Source organism: Dermacentor andersoni, chromosome 9 (genome assembly GCF_023375885.2).
Source record: "Dermacentor andersoni chromosome 9, qqDerAnde1_hic_scaffold, whole genome shotgun sequence".
Lineage (NCBI taxonomy): Eukaryota > Metazoa > Arthropoda > Arachnida > Ixodida > Ixodidae > Dermacentor > Dermacentor andersoni.
This window is the reverse complement of record NC_092822.1, coordinates 30785300-30799818: the sequence shown is the minus strand read 5'-3', so window position 1 is coordinate 30799818 and position 14519 is coordinate 30785300. Positions and strand designations below refer to the sequence as shown.

General features: G+C 45.4%; 1 protein-coding gene across 2 annotated transcripts in view; it reads left to right on the top strand.

Moving 5' to 3' along the window:
- Window positions 1-14519, top strand: part of LOC126527386 (E3 ubiquitin-protein ligase makorin-1-like) — a 31922-nt gene that overhangs the window by 1006 nt on the left and 16397 nt on the right. Inside the window, exons 2-6 of one of the 2 annotated variants that reach the window (XM_050175200.3) lie at window positions 3281-3409; window positions 4073-4227; window positions 8490-8603; window positions 11215-11450; window positions 13470-13684. In XM_050175200.3, the coding sequence (XP_050031157.1) occupies window positions 3281-3409; window positions 4073-4227; window positions 8490-8603; window positions 11215-11450; window positions 13470-13684 (849 nt within the window). The remainder of the gene's footprint in view (window positions 1-3280; window positions 3410-4072; window positions 4228-8489; window positions 8604-11214; window positions 11451-13469; window positions 13685-14519) is intronic. The other variant, XM_050175201.3, reaches the window with a different exon arrangement.

Here is a 14519-nt window from a genome sequence, read left to right as displayed (position 1 = left end):
GTGGTCGTGGATTAGCAGAAGCGCCTGTATAATTTTCCTATCCTTAACCGCCGCGTTTACTAGCCCCGAGCCTCTCGAGTGCGTAGTCAACTTTTGCACGTTGTTTGAGCCTATGTAGCTGGCACACATTTGCGAATCGTTTCTTTGGTGCATTTCGTTCTTTTGTTTTTAGCACGTGGTGACAGTCGTGAGTAGTTTCGTTTACGTATACTATGGCGTCCAATATGAGCTACAACGCGAAAGCGCGTTGCTCATATTGAACGCGAAAGTACGTTGGACTGCCCGCTGGTTAGAGACAAACGGTCATTACCTGCCGTCGCTTATCAGGGCTATTACCTTTCTTTTAGTTGGCTAGCTTTACCGTTTACGCTGTATCTTCTTGCGGTAGGGCATTTAAAAATGTGTTTCGCCCCCTCGGTGTGTCACTACTATGCGTTGGGACTTTGATGATGTGGCGCCTAGAAACAGGCAATTTTCCGCTGCACGTATCAGTTTACTTTTAACCGTAAATTGAGATGGAGTTGTATGACATTTCCGCGTGATATATTTGCTGCCTACCTCCAACCATAGTGTCAGTCGGTAATTCGACGCGGTACAAAGAAACAAAGGATGTGAAACATCATAGCGAGCCATCCTTGACAAGCAGCTGTCAGCACGTTTGTGAGCTGAGTTTCGTTATTGAAATGTGCAGCTGTAGTGTGTTGGTCAGTTTTTACGATGTTTGTCAAACATTTTCGCTGGAATGCCCGTATGCTGCACTTGTGTTCTCGAGTTCTAGAAGAATTGTGTCCACTGAGAGGTGGATTATTCACGAACCTTGATCTAACGGTAAAAGGACCAGCTCTTCACCTGTGCTTCGTAATGTCTAACTTGCCGGCAGAGACCAAATGCTGGTGTCAACATGATCATAATAGTGAAACCTCATCATAAGTTAGTGCTTTGTGAAACGGTCTTGATTAAAAGGCACAATTTCTTTTCCTGAAAAAAAAAAAAGAAAAGTCTTGTTTGCACACTACCTTTGCAGCAGCATTACAGCTCATGCTGTGCACTTCATTTATGTGGTCACAAAGTTATGCTCTCACTGAGTGTTGAAGAGGTGGGGGGGGATTCTGTGAACTTCAGAGGCAAAGTGATAGAAGTGCATGAATTTCAGCACAGTACCAGTGTCAGCAACGTCTTTTATTCATGATCTATACGTTAAAGCATGTTTAGCAAGCCTCACATTCAAATTTTGCTTCAGTTTAAACTTGCATCAAACAGCTGGTGGTGGTTTTATGTTGTCCTGTGGGGCTCTCTAGATCGCCAGTTAAGCACAGAAAATGTTTTAGGCTATTGAAGAGACCAACACCCCTTTGGATCTGTAGGAACTATGGATAATGAACAAGACTGAGTTCTTGTTCATTCTGCGATAAAAAGTTAACAAAGATTAACCGGTTGACCCAGTAAGCATAACCTCTTTTGTTGTAAAGCTTGCACTGTTTGTTGGGTAAGAAAACAACCCCAGTTGGTCTGTTATTGCAATTGGCCATTATGCGTGTGGCATGGATAGGAACTGTACTGCCCTATGTGATCTATAGTGTGTTGTGTAAATGAAATAATGAGGCATAAACAACTTTTGTTGCCTTCAACCATTGGCTTGTCTGCACTCGAATTTATTTTGAATGTGGAATTTCGTGGTGGAGTCTAATACCGTGTTTGGATGCAGTACTTCCAACTTCAAACAGTTAGTACCCAACAGTTAACAGGCACCTAGTAGTCCCTTAAGATATTGACTAGTGCCACAGACACATTTACTTCAGGCAAGAGAAATGACTGCCCTTGTTAAGTGTCCTGAGCACATGAGCTTGTGGTTTGCATTAGTGCAATTAGTTTCTCTATAGATGACAGGTTTTCTTCCGAAGGCAGAATTTAAGTTTCCTGCCAGATATTACTGTTCAGGACGGCAGACAGTGAAGAAACAAACTATTACTGTATGCATCAACTGTTTTTTTTTTTTACGTGATTGCTGGGGTCGGTTCTCAAGTCGCCCTTTTCAGCAGCACAGAAATGCAACTCTTTTTCATTGCTGTGTTCCACAACCAGCAGGCAAATTCTGTCTGAAGTGCCACAATGCATCGGAGAATAAAGGGATTTTACACTTGGCATACCATCTGAGGTTGGGAGCACGCATGCGCAATCTTGGAGGCACATTTAGATTACGTGTGTGAGCACAATTCATTGTCTGCTGCTTGCCGGCATACTGTTTTAAAATGAAACCTGGTGTGAGTTGAAGAAACAGCACTGTATGTCATGCAGTTTGTTCCGTGACATCCAGCTTGGAATCCCTTTGTTCTTCTGCTGTTCCCATGCTCATGTGTTCGCTTGGAATGTTTTTGTTCTTACATTTTTTGTACGCACATACAATGGGGCCTGTGTGTCTCACTTTACGCGCTGCAAAGGTAACCGGAGGCGAGAGGAGACGGTTCCCGCCCTCTGCTGCCGGCATTTGCCAGGAAGGTGCAAAAGGCGATGGAAATTGGGTGCCTTTGGGAAGTAACTGAAGCGATAATTTACAAAGCACTGCTAACGTATTGTATTCCTATTCTGTCTGCAATATGCATACTTATGGCTAGAACAATTTGTTGTTGGGAGGAGTTTTCACTTGCATATACCCACCTGGCGCTGTGTGCACTTTAGCATTTAGCGTTGATCAATACTGTGCAATGCTATGATGCCAACTGCTGGGTGGAAATCTACTCTTTCCTGCCTCTTGGTGCCATCTTTCTAGGCCTAGCTGTGTCAGAACAATCACCTGAGCTAAATCCTAATGACAAGATGGTGCTTACACTTTGGTGAGATGCAGCTAAGTGGTAGCTGATATTTATCATTTATTTATTGCTTTCGCAATGAAGAGCAAGAAGTACAGGCAAATTAGGATCGAAGCAGGAAGCTGGGGAACTGCCGTGTTGTTATGCATGATCACAGTAAGTGGTTGCAGCCATTTCAGTAAATTTAATGGAGCCTGATAAACCCTGCCAGTCGTTACAGCCAGTAATGGTAAGATGGTAACTTTGGTAACTCAAATAGAGAATGCATCACCTCTCTATCCTTTTTCTGTCTTAAGTTTTCTGGAGCAGGCAGGCTTTGCACCCCTACTGTTGGCAGTTGCGAGCTAGCTATTTCCGTCTCCTCTTTGTGATCATTTATATGTACACAAGCGTAATAGCGATACGAGTACCTGAACTAGCTCAATTATCCTAACTGCGTGCTATTTCTTTTTTTTTTTTTTTTACTATTGCAGATATTTCTTAAGTGGCGTGTGCAGAGACGGGCGTCGGTGCTTATTTTCGCACGATCGTTCGACGGGCCAGGTGGACAATGTGTGCCGTTATTACCTCAAGGGCGAATGCATCTATGGCACGCGGTGCAGGTAAGATGGCGCAATCGGCTACAACCTCTCGCTGTTTTCCTTGCCTTTCAGTGTTACTCGTGGAGTCATTTGAATTGTTTGAGCCAATTTGGGCAAGAGAAGACAGTGCGCTGAACAACTTTTTTTCTTTCTTCTGGACAATTGTTGCCCCAGTGACTTCTTAACTGAACTTTTCATTGATCCAGTCATTTTGTTTGAAATCATGCATGTGAGGTGCGAACTGTACCTGCAATACAAGGCGTTAGGAAATTCGAGTTGGCCCCGAGGTAGAGCTCCCTTTCCTTACTGCAGGAAATGACGAAAAGTTAGCCAAATTTTCCATACATTTCCGAAAAATGCAGTGCACAGGCAGCCATATATTCAATCCAAGCTTTAATAAAGTAGCCCATAGAAAAAAATGAGGAAGAAGTACACATAAGGCCGCTAACACTAACTAGCACTGTTATCTAATGTAGAAAACAGCAAATCTAATCAAGCTGACGCATGTACTGATCATCGCCGCTGGGTACAGAAAGGGCCGGAAGGACTGGGCGACTCGTTAAGCTGCTTTGGGGCCCTTGCTTTGATGATGGTCCATGTGGCCGCCGTAGGTACAGGCACAACAGTCGCTGTAGCAGAGTTGTTGTATATCCCCTCCTGCCTTGCCGTTGTCTACTCTCTCAGGTACGACCACATCCGGACCAAACCCCGGGCCGACAGCACCACACGGTCGGGGAGGGGGAGCCGAGGAACAAACCAGGGCAACCGGTCACAAATAAGTCCACCCGAGGCAGCCACACCGGCTTGCTCATCATCCGTCAGCCGCGGACCACACACAGGTTGGTCGGGTAGTTTCCTGCTTGCCAGTGGACCGGCACAAAAAGCCGAATGTGTTGGCACTTGTAAAAATTGGGAGACATACTTGGCAGGCAAAGGTGGGAAAGCTAGGTAAATAGTAAGGCACTCGCAGAAGTCTCTCCCTGTGTTTCGTAGTGCAATTGTTATTGATCTGTGACACTTTCTACAAAATAATTGCTTCATATATTACAACCGTAACTTGTGAACATAAGGTTACCAGAAGTCGCGCATTATTTCCGCACGTCTGTGCTGCCCGTATCTGATGTACTATGTTTTTGTGCACCATGGCCGTAGCTCACAGAAACATGTTGCTCTTCTTGTTGCAGGGATAAATAGGTCCAGATGTGCGGCGCATTTCATGTTATAATGTCAAATTTTGCAACGTAAAGGTACAAGGTACATCATTAAGTGATGCATACCTGCACCTTTTTTTCTTATGCGACACTACCTTTTTCGTTACCCATTCAAGGAGTGAAAGAAGTCCCTGAAATGTATGAAACAGAGTATTGACTCAAACAAGCTCAGTTATCATGGTGGCCCAGTGGCTATGGCATTCTTCTTAAGTATTGAGTTCGATTCCTTGCTGTGGTAGCCACATTGTGGTGGGAACAAAAATGCAAAAGTGCTTGTGTGGTTAGCTTTGGGCACACGTTAAATGAACCCCCCAATGGTCAAAGTTAGTCCAGAGCACTCCACTGTGGCGTCCCTTGTAATCCACTGGGCAGTTTTGGGACATTAAACCCTGCAGTATAATTATTATTCGAGCAAGCACAGATGTCAATTAACAAGTTGAGTTCTGTTATGGAAGGACAGCACATTTAGAGCTGAACTACTAGTGAAAAACAAAGGAAAGGAAGAAAAGCTTGAAAATTGATTGAAAATTGCAGCAAATGCATTTTCACATGAACTGATTTTGTACGGTATTTTTTTTTTTTGAGGTGCATTATCTGTACGTTTGGGTTTGCATTCCCATTTCGCATGCACCAGTCACGGTGACTGATTTCTGCGTTTACGAGCGCATAGTGGAAAAGTGAAATGTTTTGGTCTAGGCTTGTTCCATTCGCTTCAGTTAATTATTTTTAAATATTTTTTACGTTTAAATGTTTGTACTTGTTGCTCTAATAAAAACGAGAAAATAGTCAGACAGGCCACTGTGTTGAGTCTGACAATCAGTGTCGTTGGTTTTCCATCCATGGCGCGCACATGAGGTCTTGCAGGGGAGTACGATGCTCCTAACATACCAAAAGACCGATGTACGGTACATTTGTGGCTTTTGGTACTTGCAATTGCAGTACCACAAGCAATGTTACATTGTTTGAAATGTGCTCAAGCAGCGTAAATGTTTTTCTAATTTTAAGCAGGTACTTCCATTTTTGTAGTTTCTTCTAATCTATAATAATGAAGCCTTACATTCATATTCAGTTTTTGTGCTGACATTTAAATAAGTTAGTTTTGGTGTAGGTCACTTAGTTACTAAGGTCCTTTTAATATTCCACTTTGCGTGAGGCCATAATGAAAAAGAAGGCACCGTAATAAATTCTAACACATGGTTAGCTAGTGTAAAGAGTAAGTAGTGAAATGTTGGAAGTACTTTTGGAATCTGATCCAGTTACGGCCGTGTTACAGCGTATTGAAAGTTGCGGCAGAAAATGTTGCACAATAATTGACCATGCTTTAGAAATTCAGCTGTCTCATTGTGCAGAGCTACTTCCTGAGAATTGGCTGAAGTGCATTTTTATTCTTTCCTGGCCCCTGAATGCAAGCAAGCACCCCCATGCACCTTGCTGCATTCACAAACCATGTCACTGCATGCGATTCACTGTGTGGACATCAACTTGAGCTCTCATTCACTCTAGCACACTTGTGTTCTGATAATTGTCTCCAAAAATAAAAATAAAAGGCTCAACTGCAGAATCTAAGCACGCGATTGCAAGTGCTGTCTTCTAGTTCTGAGCGTCTGTGGTTTGGAAACATAGGATGCTTAAATTCGCATCACTGTTTTGCTTTAGCATTCAACAGTAGAAAGGTGTTTTGGCAGTTGCAAGCCCACCCATGCCCACCCGAATGCCCACCCACGCACATCTCATGAATGCGCTTCTGTGCCGTGATTTTGTAGCGATGCCTTTTCTGGTGCTTATCCTTTCTGCACTTCATCAATGGCCAGAGCGACGCTGCACCAGCATTGTCGATATATGAACGGTGGATGATGAGAGGGGCATAGAAAGAAGCAAAAGGCATAGCTACAAAATCACAGCCCTGATCTGTCCTTATCAAACATACAGTCACAAATGCACACTTAATTGGGATATATCATTGGTGTGTGCTCAAGTGGAATTAAAGAAAAGCTTTAAGAACACCTGCCTAGCTTTGCCCCATTTGGAGCCTTGCCATCATCAAAGTGTATTTAAAGGAGGTTAGCAGGTCTTAGTTTGAAGAACGTAGGCAGAGCTGCACATTACGTAGTGATGAGGTGCATTCACACGGATGAATCTTGGAGGATGCACGACCAAGTTGGCTCGCAAAGCAATGGCCGTAAATGGTCACTTTGGTCCACAAGCCATTCTTCCTGGCTAGCCACTTACTGCTAGATTTTTCAGCCCTGCGACTAGTCCCACAAAGCTGCAGGGCCAATCAGTGGCACCTAGGAGCAAGACAGCGGAATGCGCTTTCGTTTATTTTGCTTGGCGACAGTGGTGGTAGCAAACGTGCATGCTAGAACAGGCTGCTTTATTATTTTTTTCATCTTTTTGTTGTGACAGCAACTGCAAAACCACAACTGACACTACCACTGTACTTTCCAAGGCATCTGTAACAAGCCCGCCATCAAAGGTGATGAGAGAGTCCAAGAATAACGCAAGTGCAAAGCAGCGAGAGGCAAGCGAATATGTGATAGAAGACTTGGACTTGCGTGTGGCTCTTTGGTTTGCGTGGTTAGAAATTTTTGCCTGCTTGAGGTAAACAATATGTCTCGGGTTGTCCGCCATGTTACGCTACTTAAATGAAGCAGGCGCAAATGCTGTCTTCGTGAAAGCAGGTGTTTGTGAAAGCAAGTGCGAAATACAGCAACGACCTTGAGTCATTTCAGAATGGCGAGTGGCGTGCCGCGCTCACCAATGCGAATGTCGATGAACGTGGGTCACTTTTTAGTTCCAGGTCGCCAGTCGCGGTCAGTCGTGCAACCTCCCTCAATTTGCCGATGTGAATGCGCCCTCGTCATGCTTGGAACTTCGCATTTCACTTGACCGAGCCTATTGCTGCTTATTGCCTAGTGTCACTCATGAGCATTGTTTGGCACGCATAATGCTACTATCGTATTTTAAAGGAGCACCGACATGACGGTTTCAACGTGGACATTATTTTTCTTGCGGTAATTGAAGCTCCGAGCAGCCTACTTAATTTGTAACAGTACTTCTCCCTGCGAACCAATTTGGGTACCTAGGACCTAGTTTGGGTACCTAGGTACCTAGTTTGGAAACCAGTTTGAGTGGACGCAGCACAACCGCGCTGTGCACTGAATTTCTCCATTCCTGCAATTGCTGTGGTGGCCACACAAAAGCATGGCCTGCAGAATTGCGTGCAGCACTCTCTATCATGAACTTCATCGTACCTAGCGTTACTGCTGCAAGATGCCGGCAAATTTTGCCTTGTGTCACAATGATAGTGAGCTTTAGCTTTGTCTGTAAATGTAATAGCGCTTGCAGAAAACTGGGATACCAGGAATTTCTATGGCAGCAACAACGCTGCTAGCTACACCTTGTGACATAGTCTAAACAGTAAGCACACAAAGTTAATACTTCAGTGACTTGCGGTATTCTGCTTAACTGTTGCTGTAAATCATTGGTAGTGACATAATCATTAATGTGCAGCCGTTCATATGATTTTCATCCGATGAGCACACTGACCCAATGCGAGTTTTTCAAACACATTGTAGTTGGACAAAGTGTTGCAAGGTCTCGCCACCAGCTTTGCTACGTCTACAGCTCCAGTAACCCAATAACTTTGCAGACAAGCTAAAGCTCTAGTGCTATAATTACTTGCCCAGTATTTCGAGGCAAACTTTAACGTCAACTTAAGATGTCCTAGAAGTACTTCATAACGTTATTTCATGTTAAGTATGCTGTGGAGCTTGTACAACTTCGAGAACGTGTGTCGGTACTCCTTTAATGTTGCTTGCGGCTTAACGGCTGGTGGTGGCGGGCTCACCTGATTGAGCATTCTTTCTTCCCACCTCTCTTCCCCCAAGGGCCGTTGACGGTTCTTAAAAAGAACAACAATGAGTCTTCCTGGAGCGGCGATCCAACTTGCAAGACGGTGCACTCTTCTAGTTGGGCCGACGCGCCAGAGTTTGTCCCCAAAAGTATGTTCTCCTTTGTTTCTTTTCCAACTTATACCGGTGTTGCATGGGCACTTTTGACTGCGATCGATGCAGATCGGTATCAAATTTTTTCCTTCTGTGATCACTGCTATGTGGTCCAATAATCTGCATCTAGTTGGGTAAGCTCTAGTGCATCAGATGTCGCTAAGTGAGTGCAAGGAACTTGACAAGTTTGCCTGATGTGCAGTAAAAATCATAGTGCGCATGAATGGATCATGAGTGACAAGAACAAGCAATGTCGCAATCTAAAGTGCCCATGTAGCAGCAATCGACCCGGATTGAACTTGACCGTGACCTAAAATGGTCATGTGACACCAGTGTTAACTTCGAATGTTTGCATGCCTCTTGCTGGTTTACTCTGAAATGCTTCACCATGTTTACTCGATTCTATTCAAAAAACCTCCTTGCGTACAGTTGGCACCAGAAGTTTCCATACGACGTACTCCGAGCAAAAGCTGAATAGTTCCGCTGACCGAGTATGTAGCCTGGCACTACGCGAATTCGCAGCCCATACGAGTATATTTGAGTAACATAATGTTGTACGATTTTACTGATCCTGCAGGTGTTGAACTCTTGATGCTGGCTCTACATAAGAGGCTATTGGCAATTGGCCATTCCCACAGTGATTGTCCCGTCGTCGTGCCGATCACTACTGTGAGTGGCAGCACCCACCTGTTAGCTGGTCAGGGAATTCTAGCAACCGTGTCGACTCTACACTTTTCCTATTCAGGTTCATCGACAATGGTTCAGTTCTACTTAAAACTGGTTTGAACCTATAGTGTGTTCATTTGCGTTACGTTGTAATGATTACAGGAAAACAGCATAGGCCAGCATGATACCAGTTTCCCGCGCGTACATCACTGTAGGGGCCCTCTGGTCTTCTCCGCTCGTGGCTCACTTGTCACCGTGGCGAGCCACAAAACATCGGCCTAGGATCGATCCCTCTCGCAGCATGCGTTTTGCTGCTGGTGTGGCTGGGGCATTATGGTGCGACACAGAAATGGCGTCCTTACCATTTGGGAGAGGGTAAAATCTCCGCCACAGCTTTCTTTTTTTTTTTTTTCCGTGCGTGGCGTTGAGGGGTTACTTCTGAGCCTTTCCTCTGTGGCGGGGTCAGAGCAATGCTTTTCGGAGAAGCTGCCGCGTGAGGTGGCGTGCTGCTGAGAGTACTGTCTGAGCGTGGTATGTTTGAATTAACTGTCGCAAATGCTTGCGAGTTTGAAGTGCCGGGCGTTTTCGCCCATTGGAATAAACATGACTTTGAGCAAACCTGCTCGAATTAACGAGATTTGACTCCATAACTTTTTCTTTCAAATATAACAACCCTCGCCGAATTTGGTGCAGTGGTTGCCTAGATAACTTCTCTCTTCCTGTGTATTTAGATAAGAGGCCCTGAGCTAAAGTTTCCTGAAGACTTTCTAGTAGAGCTTGATGCCCCATTAACGTATTCACTGTTCGTGTTAGCAGGTGTGCCAGTTTCTTCTAAGAAAACACTTGGCGTTAGAATCGAGTAAACATGGTACATCTGGGCTTCGAAGTGCCCACATTGTTTGCGGGAGTGTGTATATTTTGCACAACTTGCTTGTTGTTGCTGCAAGCAGCTTCGAAACCAGTGAGACATTGAACCTGCATGGCCCTCTTTGAACCACTTTGTTCACTCTCCTCTTCATGCCTATGGCACACTGGCATGTTCAGGCTGCTGCCGGCAGCGGTTCAGCTTTTAAGTCATCATAGATTGAATGACCATATTGCTTGCATGGCATGTCCTCCAAAGCTTCAGCTCATCCTTCCAATTTCATGATCATTTTGCCGTGGGCCAGCATTTTGTAAAGCTCTGCACCGTGCTGTTTGTAAGAATATTTTTTGTTGCGTAAATGCTCGTGAACTTTGACCTACGCACGTTTTAAGTGAAATGGGTGGTTAAAATTGGTCCCTAGACTTTCGCGAACACTCTCTCCTCCTGGCGCAGCTATTCCTTTGTGGCAATAATTAAATCAATTAGTCCTGCGTCATCAAAATGGTTCACAAGCCTCCCAAAATTCTACCTCTTGTAGCCGAAATGTTCCTTCGGCACTTTCAACCCAGTCGACCAATCAGTTCTGCTGCCGGCTACAGGGTTATCAGTCTCATTCCCAGTTGCAGCAGCCGGATTCCGATGGCGTTGGAGTGCAAAAGGCTTGTGTACCAAGCTTTAGATGTGCATAAAAGAGAAAGCCTGCGTGTACAAGATTAATCTGCAGTCCACCACTCCAGCATCCCAATAGCCCTTGTATTGCTTCAGAATGTTAAGCCCGATCAACTAATAGAGAACAGAAATCAATCCATAGTGGTCAAAGTGAATCCTCAGCCTTCGTCAGCATTATCCTTCGTACCCCTTCGTGGCGGAACAATAGCATGAAAAACTGGACACCTAGAATCAGACAGGATAAGGTGCGTTTCCCGTTGTCCCGTTTTCCATGCTTTTTCTCCGCCATGAAGTCATACCAACAAGATCAGGTTGAAACGCCTTTGAAGTATATTTGATAGCCCTGTTATTATCGGCCTCGCCTCATTCGAACCCAGTGAATGAATGGACGAATGCACCTGCCGACAGGTGGATTGCCAGCCAGAGCATCAAAGTCGTACGCGTCCATCGTACGACCCGAGGGCAGCGCTGAGAAGGCCCCGCCGAGCAAGGAGGCGTCTCTGCCGCTCTGCCCGTACGAGGTGGCCAGCGATGGCTGCCCGGTTGGCGCCAACTGCACCTACTTGCATGGCGAGCTGTGCGACCTCTGCCAGAAGCCCTGCCTGCACCCCTACAACGAGGAACAGCGATCGCAGCACAGAGAGGTACGACCGGGGTGGCCAACTCTCGAGTAGACGAAGTAGGTGAGCGCGTGGTGACGGGGTCAAACCCGCGCTGAGGACGCCTTCCTGCTCCTGTTAAGCCGTATGGGAAAGGAGGGCACCTGTCACTGTGCTTGTGCCGGTCGGGTTCCTGTGCCTCTTTCGTCGTCATACGGCGGCACACAGCATTGCGGTTACAGGCGATGCATCGACCCCTTGGCTTGGTTTTGTCTGAGAAGTGGTCCATGGGAGTGAGAAACATTGTTCGAAATAACCGTTGTGTGGTTTTTTTTAAATTCAAATTCGCATGAGATTTTTATCTATTCCAGTACGTAGGATTTTGCCGGCACCCAACAGAGCAGTTTGGAATCTCCGTCAATTTGAATGAAAAGATCTCGAATTGTTGGAATTTTGCTGTATAACCCCAACAAAATCGAAACCACTTTGTTTGACAATGCAGCAGAAGACAAAAGGGAAGAACGGGCAACCGAGCTGTCGGTAATGATTAGAAGGAAATCGGGTTTATTGACTGTTATTCAGTAGGGAAAAAAAAATGCTCAAGTGCAAACATCTGGCGCTCGAGGCTTCGGACATTTACTCAAATGTTCCGGCTGTCCTGCTAAATTCAGGACAGTTGACAATCCCAAGTACAATGCTTTTGAGTGTTCTACCAGGATTTTTTTGTTTTTGTAGATATCTAGGTTCACTTGCCTCAACTCTCAATTTGTCACACCCTGGTGGTGGGAAATTAGTTGCTAAGTCTAGTCATTACATCTCCACCATTCTGTCATGCAGCATGCTGCTTGGCTTCCCACAAGCTTTATCTCCTGCCTCGCATCCCCATGCCCAGCACGCCCTTGCAAAATAATTTTGTGAATGTTACTGTACGTACCCGAATCTAATGCGCACCTTTTTATTTTTTAAAAGAAAACTGGTTCAAACACTGCCTGCATGTTACAATCGCATACGTAACCAGAATTGCCTTTGAGACGATCGTATGCTTTACCGCATAATGCGGATGTGTTGCGGCGAAGCTGACTCCCCAAAAAAATTATCCAGTGAAGTTGAATTTAAAAAAAAAACAGGCTTATCTTGTGCAACACAGACATAATATATTGGATGTGCGTTAGGTTTATATTTTGTTTGAAAGCTTTAATGTGATTTGTACATTAGTTTTCTAATTTGCACTCGTAGAAAGTGTGCACACGTTAGAATTGGGCAAATACTGCAAATGAATTGGTGATGTACTATTTTGGCTTCTTTTTCTGCATCTTGCGTAATTTGACCTGCCGATAATTGAATCAATTTTGTCGTGTCTTGTCAGGTTGGAACTAACAAAAGTCAACTGCTACTTTAGGGCATGTAGTGAAAACTACAAATTGAAGCCGGAGTACAAGTTACATCTACTTGAAAGGTATTCTAGGGCTGGCAGCAGCTTTGAGATATCCATTGCCAAAATGTACGATGAATGTCCTGCAATGCCTAGAAGGGCATTATGTTAAAGAAGCATGCTCCAGCACTATATTTTGGCCTAAGCTTGTTTGCATTTATCTCAGAATTTGTGCTAGTACTAATTTCAAAATTGGTGGAAATTCTGCTCAAAATAGGTGTGGTGGGCATTCCAGTTTAGGAAATTAGGAAATGGAGCTGGGCAGGCCATGTAGTGCGTAGGCCATGCAATCGGTGGTTTGTTAGAGTTGTAGAATAGGTGTGCACTGCGTGCTGACGTGCATCCTGCAGGAATAAAAGTTCGGCCAATCCAATTCAATGGGTGTGTACCAATGGAGAGGAAGCATGTCCAAGGATGGGGAGTCGAGAATTAAGTGGTCCGATAAAATGAGAAAATATGCAGGCATAGGATGGGGTTAGCTGGTGCAAGACAAAGGCAGTTGCGAGATCATTCGGGGAGTTCTTTGTCTTGTTGTGGACATAAGTAGGTTGATGATGATACGTGCATTAGTGTAGTCACCTGCACTGCTCGTTCCGACACTGTACGCACGGTCGTAATTACTTCGGTTCCAGGAGTGCGTCCAGCGGCACGAGCAGGACATGGAGCTGTCGTTTGCGATCCAGCGCAGCGCGGACAAGTGCTGCGGCATCTGCATGGACGTGGTGATGGACAAGGAGCCCGCCTCGGAGCGCCGCTTTGGCATCCTCGAGAAGTGCAGTCACATCTTCTGCCTCAACTGCATCCGCAAGTGGCGTGGCTCCAAGCAGTTTGACAGCAAGACCGTCCGGTGAGGATGGCACATCTTGTCTTCCTTTGTCGGCAGGCTGCGTCGGCCAGAACTGGGTGTAGAAGTGCCGGAAAGTAACTGAATTGCATCCTCCAGGCAGTTCACTCTGTGACGATATGAAAGGAAACGCCTGGTCTTTGTTCGAACACTGATTCTTGTTATCGGTTTTAAGAGGAAGGTTTAGCTCGGGCCCAACTCCGACGCGGCCTATGCAAATACAGTGAAACCTTGTTAAACCGTAGTTGGCTGGAGCTCAGAAAAAGTACGTACTAAACGGTAGTACTGTTTAACCCTTTCGCTGTCAGGGCTTTCTGGCCGTGACGTCCCCCCAGTGTCGGCTTGGTTTCAGGGAACGAGCATAACAGGGAATGAACATAGCAATTTATTTTTGATTATGATTGGTATACAAACAACATAGTCACTGCAATATGCACATTTCAGTGTTCTGCAAGTGTTGTTAGTAAACATCATCACCAGCCTGACTATAACATCCGTTCAACATCCGAATCTGACGATGCGGAACTTCCCTCTTTCTCGCATGAGACTGTCCGAGTCCGAATCCGAGCTCGGCTCGTATTCTGAATCGGAATTGAGCCACCGCTCCAATGAGCAGACGAAGGTCCTCGCGCTCAGCCATCCGAAAGTAACCGCACGCAAGGAGGATGCGCTTTCAGTCGCCCGCACAACGGAGAGAAATGGGACGTTGCGTGATCAAGAAGACAGAGGGAGATGGAAAAAGGCTAAAACAAAGTTCGAAGGGCTTTACGTTTACTGCTGCAAGTCGGAAGCGAGGGTGCAGTGAGAGCGAAAGCAGCAGTCGAGTCACTCTTTTCGG